The following is a 20,624-nucleotide window of genomic DNA, read 5'->3' on the forward strand; positions in this document are numbered from 1 at the left end:
CTTCATCTTCTTTTTCATTTCCTCTTTTTTCTTGTATAAATCCTCCCCCCCCTCTCTCTCTCTCTCTCTCTCTCTCTCTCTCTCTCTCTCTCTCTCATATTTTAGGATTGTTGTGCTGAAGTAGTATTCTAATAGTGATTCTTTGCATGAACGCATGAACGGACTAAGTGAGGAAGGAAACTTTATTGTTATATTTTTTTTTGTAGTATCTACTGAGTACTTCACAGAGAATGGGATTATTAAGGGAAGATGGAGACAAATAGGAAAAAAAATAGAGAAAATAAAGACAAAAGGAGGAAGAATTAAAACAGACTGACTCGGAAGAAAAATGTAGAAAAGAATTTTTGAAGGTGAAAATGATTTTTGGCGAAATTTTTTTTAGAGGTAGAAGTTTTAGCACAGCGTGGAAAAGCTTTAAGAGTGCTAAAAAAATAAAATTTATTGTGGTACAACAAAATTTTCAGTCCAAAATTTGTATCTTACAATTGTTATCTGTTCTTCCACATTTTCTTTGTTTCTATTCTTTTTAATCATCTTCTTCCCTTTTATAATTTTAGATTTTTTCCTGTTTGTTCTTGTGTTAATCTTATTTCATATTCGATATTGGGTTTGCTAGGGACCATCCAAGAAGGCATTTTGAAGGCTGGCTGTTGCATTAGAGAGCAGCCACCTCATGAATAAGACAAAATCTGTTGGAAAAGTGAGCCTATGTGGCTGCTCTCATGCAACAGCCAGCCCTCAAAATACCTTCTGAGGACATAATATGACATTTGATTCATCGTTTTTCTGTCAGCTAACACTCCGGTCGTTACTTGAGAGAGAGAGAGAGAGAGAGAGAGTATAATTTGGGACAATTGCCCACTTGGACCCCCTGGCTCTGTCCCAGGTGGTGGAGGTAAAAAAAAAAAAAAAGGGAATAAGAAGGCATTTTGCTTGTTTTCAAATTTTCATCTAAGTCAATCGATATTTTAGAAATATAATGCAATTTCTATGGAAATTTCTCTTGGATACAATATATTTTGCCCAAATTACATAAAAAAAGAAACAGTGGGAAAATTGAAGTAAATTTTGTTTTCTCCCCATTTTACTTGGAAAGAAACAGAGCTAACGAGGTTTTCTTGGAAAGAATATATTACTTAAGCACCGTTTCCATTAGTTATTTGTGGACCACTTTGCACCGGGTCATACCTCTTCCATCAATCCCAAGACTGATCCCAAATTTGTCTCAGATAAGGCTGAAGCATTGTTTTAACGAACATGGACTGCAATAACTAACTCCATTTTTCTCACAAGTTGATCCTGTAGTCGATTAAGTGTGATTTTCTGATCATCCTATTTCCACAATCCAATCTATCAGATGAAAATGAAGGGTTTGGATAGTACTGAATGTCATGGGTGGGCATAGATTGGGTATCTCTTATAATTCCCCTTAAAAATCAGTATGGAATTACAATCATTGCACAAGACCAGACCATTCCTTATGATGCATTTTAAGTTGAAATGCGAAATATAAGATCTCTCTTTTTTCTAAACTAAATATGTTAGGCAATTCAGTTCTTACAGGTAAATGCTCAGTACCCAAGTGGGCTTACAGATTTGGTCTTTGACTCTTATTCCGGCATTTGAATAAATCCACTAAGTCGATAGATGCTCCTATTACACTCGTAGTCTCTGAAGGATGAGATCCAACTATGTAGCTTTTAAGCCGGCCATTATCTCAAATTCATCAAGAGCATCCTTAATCAACCGAATAGAAGGGGTCGAGTTATTGATGTGAGATGGATAAAAAAAGGCAGAATCTGATAAGGCTAGGCACCTTTGATTGGAATTTCTTTGCCATCAGCATCCTAGAAATCCAAAGAATAGAACATGGCCTGGTCACATAGTGACACACATTGTTGCACATGTAAGAGAATACAATAAATAGGACATTTTACGTGTAATTTATGTAAATATTTATACATAATACATACACTATAGCAGAGTATTGCAAAAAGAAAAAAAAAACCATTTCACAAATCCTACGTAATATAACCACTACAGCATGGACAAGTCCCCAACTAAAATAGAGGGAAAATACCATTAGATTGAGAGTGTAACGGCCTCTTTGGATACTGCCAAAATTGGCAGGCTTTGCAAATAAGAATTTTTGAAGGTAACGGCGCACTAAGTCCACTTTGAAAGACATTAATTAAGACAGATATAAAACTAGCAAACCTTCAAGAACTAAAAAGAAATTGAAGAGGAAATACATAGAGATCTGCGAACCATAAATAAAACTAAAACACAGGACATAAAGCAGCAGCATCAAGCCCCAACACTAATCTGCTATGAAAGGTCAGCTAAAGATTCATTATTAAGTTAAAAATAAGGTCTTACATCGACACTTACCCTTAAGTCAAACTAGAGTGATGAACAGAACAAAAAAAAGATAGAGACCTGGAAATCTAACACCAGCAGAACCATAGGAATGATTCCCATATTCTCAAGAAGATTTTTCAAGGTGGAATCTCTCAAGGATTGCTACAGTTTCTTCCATTGCACTGCAGTATAAGGACATCATTATTAATGCACTATCAATAATCTATACAATTATAATCCATAATACTTGAATAAATATAATAAATAACGATAAACTCTCCTCATGGTGGATTTGATGGTGATGTAGCCTTATCACTTGTACAAAAAATGAATTAGTTGCAACTCTTATTTTCAATTTTCTATTATTTAAAGTAATTAAACAAGTTCCATTAATCACTGTTACTAAGGTAGTTCAGTTGATCACATAAATGTGGGTCATGTACAGGTAAAGATACACAATATTTCTGAATTCAAGCAAAATTAACAACTTTTGACGTGGCTTTCTGAGTGAGGGAGTGGGGGGATGGGCAGTAGTATGTGCAGTTATAAATTCATTGAATACGATTCTACAGTTTTTTTTTTTCCCCATTGAATCTCATTCTACTGTTTGCTCCAGCAGAGAGAAAAACAGTACATGATGGATGTTTGCCTATAGGAATGAGATTCTGACATAGCTGGATGAATACCTGCCAGGTCTAAGGATCTTGTATATTTCTGGTATTGAGAGGTCTACAATGGTGGATCCAGCACGCCCGGAGGGAAGCAAGCCACCATCATAAACATAGGCACAATGTTGCCAGAGGTTCTCAAAATCGTTGATGCTGATACTACTAGGCTTCCCAGAAAGGTTGGCACTTGTAAGGGCCAGTGCACTTCCAGAGGCACGCGCAATTATTCGGATAAAATTGGAGTCTGGAACTCGAACTCCTATACTATCCAAACCTGGATTTAAAGACTTCTCAAGGATGCTAGATTCACCTGCAGTAAACTCAATGTTTGAAGACATGTTAAAAAGGAACAATGAAATAAAGTACAATTATAGTTTTCATTTGGTTACAATAGCTTTATTCTGTAAGGGCATACATCGAACCTCGTCTTAGCACAACAGTGACAGGTCCAGGAAGGAGATTATCGAGCAACCCCTGAGGCAAATGGTCCGTGACAGCGAAACGTGTTATCTCTGATACATCAGAAACACAAATTGCCAATGGACTCGTATATTTACGCCCCTTGATCTCATATATTCTATGAACTGCTTCCATTGAACTGTTACAACACATTTGCATGAATCAAAAGCATACATATAATATTTCACAAGGGAGGCGTACATATAAAAGGTGTAACCATTCGTAAAAGACAGAAATTATACAAAACACAATTGATAACTCCAAAGAAATTTCACTGAAGCATATCAATGGCATCAGACATCAAACTTTAAAGGCGCTGAAAGGATTTGCAAACAATAGCAAACATTTGAAAAATTCGTCGATTATTGGGTTGGAAATATAATGGAGATCCTGTCGTCAAATCCATGTTCAAACACTCAATCAGGTCTTCGAAAATTAATGGTTGAGTTAAAAAGGCGACTTGGTTTTCATAAAACAATTTGATTGATTATTAAGAAAAGTTGTTCTGCTACAACAGAGCTTCTGATATCATAGACAAGGGGGCATACATCTTAAACATAAGATGAAGGAAATGATGTTATAGTCAACTTCAACCACAGTGCAATACCACTTGCCTCACAGCATATTTAAGGACAATATTCTTAAAACACCACTAGAATGAATGAGCTTATGATTTGAATGCATGCATGCATGCTAAGGATAATCCAATGCAATTCTTGGGTACGACCATCACAAATAGGGTTGAGGAATTCGTATGAGTGGCATTAATGTAATTTACATGTAACTTTCTGAAGTTTGGTTTTGCATATAACATATCATGTAAAGTGATTGAAAGCATTAATAGAAGGCTTCCTTATTGTAATGGGATTTGGCTGGGTTTTGGAGTTTTGTTTCTGCTTTAGGCTTAGTCCCAGGTTGGGGACATCTTGTTCCCCTCTTGTAATCGCTTTTTGATGGAATAAATTTTGTTACCTGCTCAAAAATAAAAATAAAAATAGAAGGCTTCCCTAAGTTTTGGTTTCCCTTTCTCCCTCTCTCCTACTTCTAATATGGATTTGCAGATATTATCAAAGTTAGGCGTACATTTACAATGAGGTCTTAGAACTCGCTCTTAAAAATTTTCATACATAATTCGATTTGCAGATATTATCAAAGTTAGGCGTACATTTACAATGAGGTCTTAGAACTCGATAGTGAAAGACGGATTTCACAACACCGGAAAATCCTCTTCTCAAATAGTGAAACCAAAGTTTACACTAGCCCAAGATGAACAACCAAGTAGAAGAAGAACAATGCCCAAAAGAGATGTGCTTCAATATATGATAGAAAGAACAACACTACAAGATAAACAATAATAAAAAGAAGAAAGCTTCAAGAGGAAAGCTTGCACACAAGAGAGCTTCAATGGAGGTCTAGGTTGTGGAGAATCTCTACCAAAATGAAGTTCATGAGAATAGGCTTGGTCAAGGAAAGTAAAGAGAAGTAATAGCATTGGTAGGAGATAGTGGGTATGGGAAAGTGGGGACTTTAATGCTAGGATAGTGGGTTTAGAGTTTCAAGTAGGGTTTGAATTTGAAATAGGAAGTAGTGGGAAAAGTTGGAGCAAACATGTGTGGCTCACACATGTGCAAGCTAGGCAAAAAAACCAACATGTCCATGGACACAAAAGTACATATTTGCCCTCACTACAACACTCAAAATAAAAATAAAATAAAGCTACCCAAAAAATATACTTTAAATTTAACACTCCCCCTTAAAGTGATTTTTTGGAAACTACTCCAAGCTTACCCCGAAGTAGCTCAAATGGTCATTTGGAAAGTGACTTGGTAAAGATGTCGGCAATGTTCTCTTTGCTCCTCACTTCCCTTACACCAATTGTACCATCTAACACCTTTTCACGAAACGAATGAAATGATGCTCGATCTCAATATGCTTTGTTCTTGCATGACAAACCGGATTTGTGGCAAGTTTGAGCGCACTTTGGTTGTCACCAAAAATAGTCGTCGCCTTGTGGATAGGTAAATGAACATCTTCAATCAACCGCTGCAACCAAACACATTCTTGAGACGCAAGAGCGGCGGCCTTATATTCCGCTTCCGTTGTTGAAAGAGACACCGAGTCTTGTTTCTTACTACACCAAGAAACACCCGCCGATCCACACAAAAACACATAACCGGAAGTAGATCTTCGATCATCCAAGTCCCCTCCATAGTCGGCATCGGTAAATCCATTCAACACAAAATCAACAACCCCTTTCTTGTAAAGCAACCCAAAGTCAAGGGTAGAATTCACACACTTCAAAATTCTCTTTGCCGCCTCCAAGTGTGGTTTTCGTGGCGCTTGCATATAGCGACTAACAAGCCCAACGGAAAAAGAAATATCGGGACTAGTGATAGTTAAGTAGATGAGACTACCCACAAGAGCACGATACGGCCGCGCATCCGGAAGAAGCTTGCCTTCTCCCCGCCTTATCTTTAAGTTGGGATCAAGAGGAGTAGAGGATCTTTTACTTCGATCCATCCCAAATCTTCTAACTAATTTCTCCGCATAGCCTTTTTGAGAAACTAGCACTCCGTCTTTCAAAGTTTCCACCTCCAAGCCAAGAAAGTGACTTAGCTCTCCCAAGTCCTTCATCTCAAAACGAATAGAAAGCTCCCCCCTTAGCTTTGCAACCTCAACATCATTGTTGCCGGTAACTATCATGTCGTCGACGTAAAGAAGCACAATGACAAGCAAGCCTTTGTCTTTCTTCACAAATAAACTAGAATCGGAGTTAGAAGCAAAATAACCGCAAAATTGCAAGTATTCGACAATCTTACCATACCATGCCCTGGAAGCTTGCTTCAACCCATAAAGAGCTTTCTTGAGCTTGCAACCATGAGTCGGATGATCACTTGAATTGTAACTCGGCGGTTGCTCCATGTAGATGTCTTTGTCAATCTCACCATACAAAAATGCATTTTTCACATCAAGTTGAAACAATTTCCAACCATGGCAAGCGGTCAATGAAATTGCAATTCGAACGGAAGTCATCTTGGCAACGGGACTAAAGGTCTTCTCATAATCCTTTCCATACTTTTGAGAGAACCCTCTAGCCACCAACCTTGCTTTGAATCTATCCACACTCCCATTCGCTTTCCACTTCAATTTGTACACCCATTTATATGTAACCGGATTCACATATTTAGGCTTAGGAACAAGATCCCAAGTCTCATTTTTCACAAGTGCCTTTATCTCCTCATTCATAGCATCTTTCCATTCTCTCACCCCTTTTGCTTCATTAAGCAAGAAGGCTCATTATCATCAATTGGACCGGAAAGAAAACAAGAATAAGTGCTCACCATGTTTTCATCCCGATACCGTGCCGACTTGACAATCTTTCTTTTTGATCTTCTAAGATGTGATGCACTACACTCTTCTTCATTAGTTTCTTCATTTTGCTCATCTTCTTGAACGTGACATGCAACATCACTCCCCCTATCACCTTCCTCCCCCATCGGCAAAGAAGAGGAAGACCAAAATTCCATTAGAACATTTCGTGTCACCGGCAAGTTCATTGTTGCTTGAGGCTCAACCTCAACAAGGATGTGCTCACCTACACCCACACCACTAGTGGAACCACCATCCAAAGCATAATAAGAAGAAACTTCATCAAACACAACATCTCTTGAAACAATGGACTTGTGAGTTGTAGGATCCATGCACTTCCAACCTTTCTTCCTTTCATCATACCCAATGAAAATACACTTCTTCGCCTTAGCATCCAACTTGGTTCTCCTTTCATCCGGCACATGCACATAGCAAATTGAACCAAAAACCTTGAAATGCTTGACACTAGGCTTCACTCCAAACATCAACTCATAAGGAGACTTCATATTAATCGGACTAAGAGGCACCCGATTAATCACATAAGTTGCACATGCCATACCTTCCGCCCATAAGGCCTTGGGTAAGTTCTTTGCATGCAACCAACTTGTAAAGTTTCCACAAGATGCCTAATCTTCATCTCCGCGACTCCATTTTGTTGAGGCGTATAGGCACAAGTGAGATCCCTTTGTATACCATGATCACGGCAAAATATAGAAAAGTCATCGGAAGTAAACTCCCCACCATTATCGGTTCTCAACCGCTTGATCTTCTTGTGAAGTACACCTTCAACGGTCTTCTTGAACTCAACAAACTTAGACAATGATTCGGATTTCTCCCTTATAAAATACACCCATGTGAATCTAGTAAAATCATCAACAAATAACAACATATAGCGGAAGCCGGAAAGTGAAGGTGTCCTACAAGGTCCCATTACATCACTATGGATAAGCTCCAAGGGGGCCTTGCACCTTGAAAGAGACTTGTCAAATGGAAGACGATGTGCCTTACCATATTGACAACCCTCACACACCTTTCCACCACCAAAAGAATTCAAATTTAGTAGCCCATTCACTAGATTCTTAATCACCATGACGTTCAATTTATCCATGCTAATATGACCCAATCTAGCATGCCAAATTGAAGCACCATCATTTGTACTCATTTTATCAACATATAAAGTTGAAGCCGATAAAACAAATAAATCTTTAACCCTCTTACCGGTATAGACAACATCAGCCTTCAAGCTTGAAATATTCCGAAGAAATTTCACCTCCTTAGGCCCGAACAAAATATAATTTCCCTCATCAACCCCATTTGCAACCGAGAAAAGATTCTTCTTCATACCGGGAACATGAAACACACTCTTAAGTGTAATAGGATCCTCATTTGCACCACCAATGGTAATGGCCTATTCTTTCTCTACCGAATGTATAGTGTTGTCCGCCGTGATAATAGCAACGTCGCCTTCATATTTTTGGAACTAGAATTTGGATTCGTTGCCGGTAAGATGATGCCCACAACCGGAATCGACAATCCAATCATCCTCAAAATAGATGGATGCCAAAGCACCCACCGTAGTAGTTTCCGCCACGAAACATCTACCCCAATCTTCTTCATTTTTTCGGTCATCAACATTTTCGGCTACATTACGATCCTTCAATTTCACACGACAATTCTTTTGTATATGCCCAAGTTTACCACATCGGTAACACTTGATACCCTTTCGGTTTTCATTACCCATAACGGATGATCCTCCTTCATCTCCACCTTTACTTGGAATATTTTTCTTCTGTTTATATTTGTTGGAAGGCTCCTTGTTGCTTGAAAATAATGCTTCTCCTTCACTCCCGGATATTGAACAACCCGCCATTTGTCTAGCTAAAGACTCTTGTGAAGCAAGAAGATTTTCAAATTCTACCAAAAAAGGTTGTCGATCCCACCCTTGAATCGACGTAACATAAGGAATATACTCTCTTTTCAACCCACGAATAATATGCCGCTTCATTCGTGCCTCCGAAATAGGCTCTTCCGGATCCAATAGAGAAATCTCCGAACAAAGATTCTTGATCTTCAAAAAGAATTGAGAAATAGAGAGACCACCTTGTGTAGTATTTGTCAACTCATTTTCCAACATTTGTAGACGAGCCATATTCTTCTTGTTGAGCAATCCATCAAAAGTAGTCCAAATCTCACTTGCCGATTTACACCCAATGATGTGCTCAAACAAGTCATGCGAAATAGACCGCTTCAAAAGAAATTCGGCCTTAGCATTCTTCATCCTCCTTGCCTTCAATACATCGGCATTTTCTTGTATATCTTCCGGAGCTACAACGGCATTGCCACAAACAACCTCCCATAAATCTTCTCCCACAAGATAAGACTCCATACATGTTCTCCATATCTTGTAGTTTGATTGATTTAGCAACTCAATGCCGAGTCCACTAACCCTTCCACTCATATCCATCTTCAAAGCACCGATTGAACTTCTTCACCAAGGATATCTTGACAAGCACTAACTACCACCCTTGTGGCTGTGATACCATATAGAGAAAGACGGATTTCACACACCGGAAAATCCTCTTCTCAAATAGTGAAACCAAAGTTTACACTAGCCCAAGAACAACAACCAAAGTAGAAGAAGAACAATGCCCAAAAAAGATGTGCTTCAATATATGAGAGAAGAACAAAACATACAAGATAAAGAACACAAAAAAAGAAGAAAGCTTCAAGAGGAAAGCTTGCACACAAAAGAGGTTCAATGGAGGTCTAGGTTGTGGAGAATCTCTACCAAAATGAAGTTAATGAGAATAGGCTAGTCAACGGAAAGTAAAGAGAAGTAATAGCTTTGGTAGGAGATAGTGGGTATGGGAAAGTGGGGACTTTAATGCTAGGATAGTGGGTTTAGAGTTTCAAGTAGGGTTTGAATTTGAAATAGGAAGTAGTGGGAAAAGTTGGAGCAAACATGTGTGGCTCACACATGTGCAAGCTAGGCAAAAAGACCAATATGCCCGTGGACACAAAAGTACATATTTGCCCTCACTACAACACTCAAAATAAAAATAAAATAAAGCTACCCAAAAAATATACTTTAAAATTTAACAGTTCCCCTCTTGTAATCGCTTTTTGATGGAATAAATTTTGTTACCTGCTCAAAAAAATAAAAAAAATAAAAAAATAGAAGGCTTCCCTAAGTTTTGGTTTCCCTTTCTCCCTCTCTCCTACTTCTAATCTGGATTTGCAGATATTATCAAAGTTAGGCGTACATTTACAGTGAGGTCTTAGAACTCGCTCTTAAAAACTTTCATACATAATTCGATTTGTAGATATTATCAAAGTTAGGCGTACATTTACAATGAGGTCTTAGAACTCGATCTTAAAAACTTTCATACATAATTCTCATCTTGGTTTCTGGTACTAAGGATTTCCAATTTTTTTTTTGTTTTGAAAATTGACTATTATTCCAAAAAGTGCCAAATAAAGGACAAGTTGTCCCCTAAACGGCTGCAAGAGGACCGCCCCCTACAATCAGTAGAAGTAGCTTACATATCCGTTATATGCTACCCATCCCCATTCCCCATTACATTACCAAGTAGCCTACTTGTGTCGAATCCAAGCAAAAGTGCTATATTTGTGGGCCCCACCAAGTCATGATACCTGTCAGCCATGCCACACAGACTTCTCCACCTCATTCCAGTTGGCGATTTCAATTTTCAAAAATCCTACTCGAAGACTTAGAGCTATTGTGCGCCACTAACCGCGCACGATAGCCATCTTCACCATCCGATCTCCGGCAGCCTCCACCTTTCACCACCACCAAGCTCCGGTGGACCCCCATTAAATCCGACACGAAATCAATTTCTTCCACCTAAATCTCCATTGCTATATCCACCTACCTCTAGGGGTGTAAACGAGTCGAGCTTGGCCAGGCTCGGCTTGGCTCGTCAAGCTCAAAAGCTCGGCTCGGCTCGGTTCGGTTAGGCTTGCGAGCCTTATCGAGCTCGGGTTATATTAAATTCACAGCTCTCATCTTCCCTGGACAGCCCTATCTAGTGTAATTTGACTACTCTTTTTACACTAGGGGGGTGGTCCAAGTCAGAGAAGCCGGATTCGCACCTGGGGTTAGGGATTCGCGATTCCCCCGAATCGCGAATCGGAATCGCAATTCGATTCGATTTCCCGATTCTGGGGAATCCCGAATCCATTCCATCGGAATCGCGAATCGTAATTTGGGAATCGCAATTCTGTTTCCGCCAGAATCGCGATTCGGGAATAGTAAATACGCGTTTTATGGAAATAAAATCCGCGGTTTTTAGTCATTTGGATTCGGGAATCACATAATTTAAAACCGCGATTCCCATAAGATCAAATCCGGTCTTTTAGTGATGGGAATCGCGAATCCCAATTTTTTGACGTGAAATTACATTTATAGCCTATTTTTAACCGTAAGGGTGATATTTTGAGTGGGGTTATTTTTGTAATTTCAATTTAAAACCTATAACAGCTAATAAAATCCTAAAAAACGAAAAAATCAAAAAAGAAAAAACCCTCTTCTCTTCCTCCTCACAGCCGCTCCTCTCCCCCTTTCCTCTCTCGCTGCCGCCCCTCTCTCTCGCCGGCAAGAAGAAGAAGAAGAAGAAGAAGAAGAGAAGGTATGTATTATATATTTTTTTCTATTTTTTTTGAAAAAACAAAAAAAAGGGATGGGTTTTCTGTGTGGATGGTTTCTGTGAGAAACCATTCTCTCACAGTTTCTGTGAAATGGTCGGTTGACTCATGCATTTTGATTTTTGAATTTTTGATGAGGGCACTCCTCACGGCATGGCCCGCACCACAGGATAATCCAAACCGTGGATAATCCTCACGGTTTGGAACTTTGGATAATCCATGATTTTTGATTTTTTGTATTTTTATTAAAAAGTATGGCATGGCCCGCACCACAGGATAATCCAAACCGTCCATTAGATGGGCCACGGCCTAAAAAAGTTTTTTTGCCCCAAAAATCATTTCCATAGGTTGATCCTAACCCTCTATAGATTAGAGGGTTAGGATCAACTCTCAAACCCTCCGATCTGAATGTTTGAGAGTTGATCCTAACCCTCTATAGATCGGAGGGTTAGGATCAACCTATGGAAATGATTTTTGGGGCCCAACCTATTTAGGCCGTGGCCCATCTAATGGACGGTTTGGATCATCCTGTAGTGCAGGCCATACCATATTTTTAAATTTTTAATAAAGTGAGGACTGAGGACTGAGGAGTGCCCGCATCAAAGATTCAAAATACAGTAGTGTTGATAACTTTGGGTTTGGCAGTGGCTTTTGGCTACTGATGTTAGCAGTTTAGCACTACCATGTTTAAAATTTTTAATATTGCACAACTAAGTGATTTTTCAAAATTACATTTAGGCCCAATTAATTTTAGAATTTGAGAATTGAGTTTGAGTTCAAAATTGAATATTATTTAGATTGAATGAGCTGATTGTAGCATTGTGCAAAAATATTTTTATCAAATATTGTTTATGATTGAATGTGCTGAATTGTTGATTTTTTGTGTCCGACTCAAATTGAATGTGCTGAATTGCTGATTGTAGCATTGTAGTTGTAGTTGTACAAACTCAATTTCTCTCTGACTTACGGTGGGCGTATCTTATTAGCCTATCTTTTGATATAATAAGATATTGTTTATCATTTGTCATTCGATAATAGTACGAGAGTAACGAGACTACATAACGAGCCTACAAGGGGCCTTTATGAGTGATGGCGAGCGGAATGGCTGAAGTCTCCAACAATGGTTTACTGGCATGGATCAATGGGTTGCATCAAGTGGAAGGAGTTAATCTTGGCACGGCGGGCCTCTGCACCTTACGCAATATTACCACTGTCTGTGTTGATTGGGGTTTGATTCGTGCCGCAATCAGTTGTTGGGATCCAGATTTGCATGTGTTTCATTTTGGAATGCAAGAGCTTTGTCCGACTCATGAAGATATTTGCATGATGCTCCGCATTTCTCCTGATGGTCCCATGTTCAAGCCTTCCTTTAAGGGAGGATATGATAAGGCATTGAGCCGTCTGATTGGGGTGCCACATAAGTCCCTAGGTCACTACCGTCAGGCAAGTAGTATTTTCGTGCATAAGCTAGTACAAGTCTTTTCACCAAGTAGAGAACTGGATATGGAGTATCGTCGTTGCCGTGAAAATGCATTAGCATTATGTGCTTATCCAATGTTTCTCTTTCCGGGCCGATCAGAGTCATCAGACTTGATTCCATTATATTTTGTAGACTTGGTTGATCAAGTTCGCCAAGGTACAAATCTAGCTCCTACTGTCTTAGCGGAACTTTTTGATAGCCTAGATAGTGCTCGCCGATCTACTGGATCTGACTTCTTGGGAAGTTCCGTCATTCTTTATGTAAGTATTGGATGGTTTATTAAAAATGCTTGAATGATGTACTTGGTTATGGATAATTATTGTTTCTAACTTTTTTTTATTTAGGTTTGGCTAGTGGAGAGATTACGAATTTTGGCTCCACCACCTTTGCCAAGACGAGCCTGGACGAGGAGTTTTAATACTCGGGAGGTGTTGGTTTCATTCAATGATCAGGACAGTTGGGCTCTATGGCTTAAGGGTCGCGAAAGTAAGGACATTGAGTGAACTCTCCCATGGGCTCCCATTTCCTCTGCAGTCCTAGAGACTTTTGGTCAGAAGTGCGTTCGGATAATGGGTTTCCAAAGCACTTCCTTTTACTTGCCTCTTCGGATCCTCCGACAGTACTTTGGAGCCCAACATCACATAGCGATGATGGATGTTTCGGTACCAGACTCCATTCGCCCTCAATCCTTGAAGAAGAGGATAGTGAATGCGATTGATAGAGACTGGAATCGGCGAACCATCGTTGTCGTTCAGAACAACCCCACCCCTGGAGAGGTGAACAACTATTTTTGGGAATGGTATGGGACTGGTGAGACACAGTCAAGTGCTGCCTCTATGACTGGTGAGGCAAGGGGGTGATTTATTTGTATTTTGATGATGTATTTTGCTGAACGGGTATCAGATATTCAGATCTATGTAATAGTTAATTAGTTGATTACTATTTTGCATTATCAAATAGGGCTTATGTAATGGTAGTTGGATATAAATCCAATGGATTCGACACTGCGCCACGGGAAACCCAACCCTCACCCTACCCCTGCAAAATAGTGAATACCCTCGGGAATTCCCACGTAAGACGGTCTGTTGGATATAAATCCAATGGATTCGACACTGCGCCACGGGAAACCCAACCCTCACCCTACCCCTGCAAAATAGTGAATACCCTCCGGAATTCCCATGTAAGACGGTCTGTTGGATATAAATCCAATGGATTCGACACTGCGCCACGGGAAACCCAACCCTCACCCTACCCCAAAATAGTGAATACCCTCGGGAATTCCCATGGAAACCCAACCCTGAGCCTACCGCTGCATACCCTTGCATGCATGCATGTAAGACACTCACAGTAGAAAATATCTATCATACTATTCAAATATTTTACAATTTGATTTTGTCAGGAGGCAATTGAGGAAAGATGGACGAGACTGTCGACCAAGAATTTCAAGGCCAAGGTGTAGGTGATGATGACGTAGTTTTTGAAGGGGACCTAGAATACAACTATGATGAAGAATATGTGGAAGAAGATTATGACGAGGACATAGTGTTGATTCCGAACGCAAGGTCAGCGACAGTTTTATGGTCACACGTAGTCAAAGGAAAGAAAGCTAGCGAAGGATATGGGGGAACCAAAAAGTGGAAATGTAAGCACTGTAAGAAGGTTTACACTGGGACTTATACAAGGGTGCATGCACACCTTGTGAAAGCACCAAGAGGTCAAGGTCAAGGAATAGCATATTGCAGTGCAGTTGCAAAAGACAAACAATTACAAGAGCACATCAGAACCCAAGTCCAAAGAGCAGAGAATTTACCTGGGAGACTGCCACTGAAGAAATCACGATTAGACATGCTTGGCAAGTCTTCCAGCTCCGGTGCGACTTCTTCAAGTAAGGTTGGTGAATCACCACTTGGCAAGTCTTTTAGAGCAAAGGATAGAGACGATGTTGATCATAAAGTGCTGCGATTTTTGGCCGCCAAGGGGATTCCTTTTAACGTCCTCCGATCTCCATATTTTCAAGAGATGATAACTGCCGCCAATTTTGTGCCTGGATACAAGTTGCCTTCTTATGAGAAAGCAAGAACAACTTTATTGGACCATGAGAAAGATAATGTAACAAAAGATCTAGGTGTTGTGAGAGAAAAATGGCCTGAACATGGGCTTTCTATTGTCTCTGATGGATGGACAAACGTGAAGAACAAAGCCCTGATTAATGTACTGGTATCGAATATGTTCGGTTCAATGTTTCTCTATGCGCACGACTTCTCTGCCGTGGAGAAATCAGGGAAAAACATTGCAAAGTTTTGGTTGGATGCTATTGAAGAAGTAGGGCCTTTTAATGTTGTGCAAGTGCTGACAGATAATGCAGCGAATTGCAAGCTTGTTGGGACAGAGGTTAATAAAGTTTATCCCCACATATTTTGGTCTCCTTGTGTGGTTCACACATTAAATCTGATATTCAAAGACTTGACCAAGCATAAACACCTAGGTTGGATTGAAGAGACTTACCGTTCCTGCAAGGATGTCGTCAAATATATTACCAATTATTCGCAGGCTCTTGCTATATTTAGAAGCAATTCGAAGTTTGAGTTGCTGAAAGTTGCGAAGACTAGATTTGCAACGCATTATACTACACTTAAGAGACTTCTTGATGTAAGGGAGGCGTTGCAGATGACAGTATTAACAGATGCTTGGAAAGATTGGTTGAATGCTTGCACCGATAAAGTGATGATAGAGAGGGGCGAGATGACAACTACTTGTGTAGTCTCTGATGAATTTTGGATGAGCATAAAATTGGCATTATTAATTACGAAGCCCGTCTATAAAATGATTAAGTTCACTGACTAAGAAGGCTGTCTGATATCAGAAGTGTATGAAGGCATGGACAATATGTTAGGACAAATAAAAGATAACTTGAAAGATGTGCCTGACATGTACAATCATATTCATGGTATTGTCGTGGGACGATGGGGGAAGATGAATGTTCGAATGCATGCCTTGGCTCATGTACTCACTCCAAAATATTATGACCCTGCATATCTCAATATTCCAGCACCAGGCGGTGGTAAACGAGTCACCCCAGGTATGTAATTGTTTATCATATTGTGAATTTTCATAATGTAATTGTATTTATCTTCATTTATGTTATCGACTGATCGATTATTCAATTTTATTTTCAGATAAAGACCCTGAAATCATGGATTCTGTATATGAAGCCATTATGGATCTCTCCCCTGATGATGAGATGAGTGGTATGATTAGACGTCAGTTATATGATTTCATAGAAAAGGTTGGAAGGTTTTCTAGTAAATTTGCTAGGGATGATGCGAAAGATCCCAATGTGTGTGTGACCAAATGGTGGAACTTTCATGGAAGTCATGTACCAGAGTTACAGTTAGTGGCCATCAAAATTCTCTCACAGCCTATCAGCACATCTTCTGCAGAGAGAGTATGGAGCACGTATAGCTTCATACACAATGTAAAGCGTAATCGCTTAAATTCACATCGTGCTGATACTCTTGTGTACATCCACTCAAATCTTCGACTCCTATCTAGGTTTAAAGTTTGTTTCGTTTTTGCATGCAATAATTGTTTTTTATTATTTATGTCAGATTATTTATTTAATTTCGAATCTATTATTTAGATTTAATGCGGCTGCATACAAAGAAGGACCAAATAGAAAATGGGACATCAACCCAGAGCTCCCACTTATGGATGACTCCTCTATCAGAATGGAGGATATGCGATGGCAGAATCTCGATGATGATTTCCTTAGACCTTCTACATTTCGTGCGTCATCACAGTCATTACTTTCGAGTCCTTCACTCACTATTCGTGACTTAGATGACAATGACGAAGCTGCAGGATCTGGGACTCCAAGAGTGGTCAGTAGCTCGGAACTTGAAATTGGACGACCATCCAACACTCAAGGTCGTATTACTAGTTTCCTGGGGCGTGGAGAACGTACAAGGGGAGGTACAAAATCTTTAGCACTTGCAATTTCCCAGTGAAGATATTAGTCTTATAAATATTAATTCATTTATTTAAACTTTTCCTTTACAGAAAATGTAGAAGGAAGAGGAGAAGGAAGAGGACGAGTTGATCATGCTTATTCGAAGGGAAAGAGAAAAGCCTAACTTTATTTCGTTTTTTTGAAAATACTCGAGAAATTCTATAATAATTTTGATATTTCGCTTTTTGGAAACTGAATTTTTTGTTTAATGGTGGAGTCCTGGTCCCTGGACTTCTGGCCTCCTGGCTCCTGAATGAAAAACTGTTATAATTTCAGTATTTGGAGAATCATGTTTATGTTTAATGGTGTACAGTTGAATGCTTAGATTTTGATTTTCAGGTATTTTTCCTTAAATTTTATCTTTTATTAATTTTTTATCGCTCTCCGACGACTCCCCGGCGAATCTCCGGCGATTTCCCGGCGAAAAATCGAATCCCGCTCCCAACCATCCCCGGAACCTTCGATTCCCGAATCGAATCCCGATTTCGAATCCCGCCCTGGCAACCTTGGTCCAAGTAACAAATGGGGTTTCAAAAAAGAAGTGACATATTTTGCCTCCCCCTTTCACTCCCTGGACAACCCTTTTAGTGTATGTGTGTATATATATATATATATATATATATATATATATATATATATAAAATTCTTAACGAGCCGAGCCTGGCCTAACTCGGGCTCGGCTCGGCTCGTTAAGGATTCAAGCCGAGCTCGAGCGAGCTTCTGAGCCCGAGCCAAAATTGACACCCTTACCTACCTCTCCATTGCTATTTCCAAACATTGAACTCAAGGCTTTCATACGAATGCTAGAGAAGGGTGGTGTGGAGGGGTGGGATTCTGAAATTTAGGATCTCAAATCACTATAGATTCGACATCATTTCAATCCAAATTAAAAGTTTTAGAGACAATTGCTAACTGGAAAAAAATGGGGCCTACGTTGAGAATTTTCACTGCTGCTGTTCAAGGATGCATTTTTGGTGTCTGTTTGAACTTTGAAGCCACCAGTCCCTAAACAGTACTTCCTATAGACATGGATTTTCATTTTATTTTTTAACAGTTCCCTGGCTAGTCATATTTACAGAGGCCAATACAGTTGCTAATGGATTTTGAGATTCTTGAAACTTGGGTCAAATCTCTTGGAATGTTATACTTTGTAAGGCTTTAGTAAAATATGAAATTATACTGTTGTCAGTCCGGAAGAGTATAAAAAATAAAAAACAGATACCAAATTAATTGATCACTGATGTTGAGAAGTGTCCCCCAATTTGCTACAGGGCATGTGAAATGGATTTTTAGGTCATAATTAGTCACTCTTCCATGTGCAATCAGTGCAAACTGAAAACATGATTCAGTCTCATTGAGAGACCAAATCTGAGTTGACTCAAAACTCAATCGAGCATTCAACCTACCTTTTTCAAGTTTATTATGACATAATCTGATTTTCAAAAAGTTATGTACTAACCTGGGTTTACAGAGTAATTGCAAGTTTTCAAGTACTTGATCTATTTTTTTTTTGTTAAAGTTTACAGTGACCAACTTACAAAACATGACCCAAGTCTTGACAGTTGATAGAGTTGAGTCAGCTCCGAAATTTCAAGTTCTCATAGTTTCTACACTTCCTTCCTCTCATATATTTAATCCCCTTGGTCTAGATTTCTAGAGGATTATAACTTCTTCATTTCATCCCCTTCCCCTTCTCATTGGGTTCCCTAGTGAATGTTTTTTCTGAAACAGAAGTTCAGTGTTCTTGGCTTCCAGTCACCCAACAAAACGAGAAAGTTTTCATCTAGGATTTTCAAAACAATGGTAGAAAGCATAATTATTGGCATTTCTAATGACAACTATAAGTTTTCAGCTCTACAAATCCCTAAACATGAGAAGAAAAAAGACATCTTCATAAGGGATAAAATATGCCATAAAAAGCATGGTTTTAAATTTCCAAAGAAACTGATACGAAATGACTGAGAATTTTCCCTCACCAAAATCGGAACCGAAGCGACCGAAATGCATAAACAAAAATTGTAAGTGTAGTAGTGATATACTATGATTGTGAAATTTGGTGTGTACTAAATTATCAGACATGGGTGACAGTGCATGTCACTAGGTGTTTGATACTTCGATGTTTTTAAACTATTTTGGATGGTTGTTATTCTAATATGATTGTTTAAGTGTGTATTTGTCCTAATTCTAGCATTTCCTGAAGTTTCATCTTTAAATTCTATCATTTGCATATGTTTCCTTAATTTTATAGGAATTCGACCGAAATTTCCAAACGAAACCAAAATATAAAACCTTGATAGAAAAAGAGTGTCATCTCGTACCAGGCATCACAAGCGAATCCGTAAAGGGTATCTGTTGGCACGGCGATTACTTTCCCTTCTTTGATTGCTCCAATAGCTTCTTCCAAGTGATCTTCTGTGGCAGGAAGAACGACTCCGCCATTGACCTCCACATCGGCATTGCATCTCTTCAAATTACACTCCATTTTCTTTGGAAAAACCTTTCTAAAATCCGGGTTTCGATGCAGAGAACGGAAACTAATAAACTTTGGCAGACCTGAAAATTAAATAAATACCCAGAGTGTGGGTCTGAAGCTAGAAAAACAGTAATAAATGGCAAAAAAAGAAAAAAAGAAAAAGAAAAGAGTAAAAGGGTATGGATAGATTAAAATTCCAACTTTTGGCAGGCGAAAAAAACAGAGAAGTGTCATGAAGTTGGGTTTTGGAGCAGAAAATGGCAAAAATAAGACAGAAGAAAGAAGTGAGAAAATAAAAATTCGAATGAAACCACGAAATTGGATTTTAAAGCCAAACAAATAGTGTAAGAAAGACACAAAACAAGATGGATAGGGAGGGATAAATTTTTTGGATAATTAGTATTGGGTTTTGAAGTAAAAAAAGAGAGACAGAGTAATAAAAAAAAAAAGACGAGATGGGTGGAAGAGATAATAAATAAACTCCCAAGTTTTGGGGCTGTGAAGCTGAAAAATAGGTAAAAGGAGAGTTATTAAAGAAGAAGGAAAAGGAACTGACGATTTTGTAAAGAGCACCTCTGAAAGATGAGGATTGAGCATAAAAAGACTGGAAAAGGCTCAATCTTCCTGCGAATTTTGCACAAAAAACCATGTCTCTGCCCTTCTGTCTGTTGTTTTACTCAGTAGAACGCGACCCAATTAGCAGGAAAGCCAGTGAAAGGGTTCTCATTCGAGTGCTGCTGTAGAGACCCAGAGAGGAACCGAGAATATACCCTAACAAAGTTTTGATAATTGCACTAACTCATTTTGTCTTTTATTATTTATAGACAGTGACAAAGTCTGTAGCCTAGCTTACCTGGAAAAAAATAAAATGTTTGTTACAATTATTAAAACATGGCTGTGCGGTTAACATTTTCCTTACAAACAAAAAAACAGGACATCACTTTCGTCACAAATAAGTGGAAGAAATGCTATTGCTATTGACACTACCATGTTTTAATAATTGCACCAACTCAGCTTTGTATTATCTGTTTTTAACTTTTTTACAATTGTTTGAATGATAAAATACAAGATGAGTCTGCGCAATTATCATAACATGGTAGTGACAATATCAGTAGCACGTTTAATAACATCTAAAGTTTA

General features: G+C 39.0%; 1 protein-coding gene across 2 annotated transcripts; it reads right to left on the reverse strand.

Moving 5' to 3' along the window:
- Positions 1 to 2,309: 2,309 nt before the first annotated feature.
- LOC143847010 (uncharacterized) lies at positions 2,310 to 20,422 on the reverse strand. 2 transcript variants are annotated; one of them, XM_077355662.1, is made up of 5 exons: positions 20,058 to 20,422; positions 19,330 to 19,564; positions 3,452 to 3,627; positions 3,048 to 3,339; positions 2,310 to 2,543 (listed from the first exon to the last, which is right to left on the reverse strand). In XM_077355662.1, exons 1-5 carry the CDS (start codon positions 20,131 to 20,133, stop codon positions 2,486 to 2,488), a joined length of 837 nt encoding a protein of 278 aa, XP_077211777.1. In that variant the 5' UTR covers positions 20,134 to 20,422; the 3' UTR covers positions 2,310 to 2,485. The 2 variants fall into 2 exon arrangements, with proteins under 2 accessions (XP_077211777.1, XP_077211778.1); XM_077355663.1 differs by having other exon boundaries at positions 20,041 to 20,407.
- Between the last annotated feature and the right edge of the window lie 202 nt (positions 20,423 to 20,624).

This window comes from Tasmannia lanceolata, unplaced genomic scaffold (genome assembly GCF_043159265.1).
Source record: "Tasmannia lanceolata isolate RefF3 unplaced genomic scaffold, GAP_Taslan_0.1 ptg000015l, whole genome shotgun sequence".
Classification (NCBI taxonomy): Eukaryota; Viridiplantae; Streptophyta; class Magnoliopsida; order Canellales; family Winteraceae; genus Tasmannia; species Tasmannia lanceolata.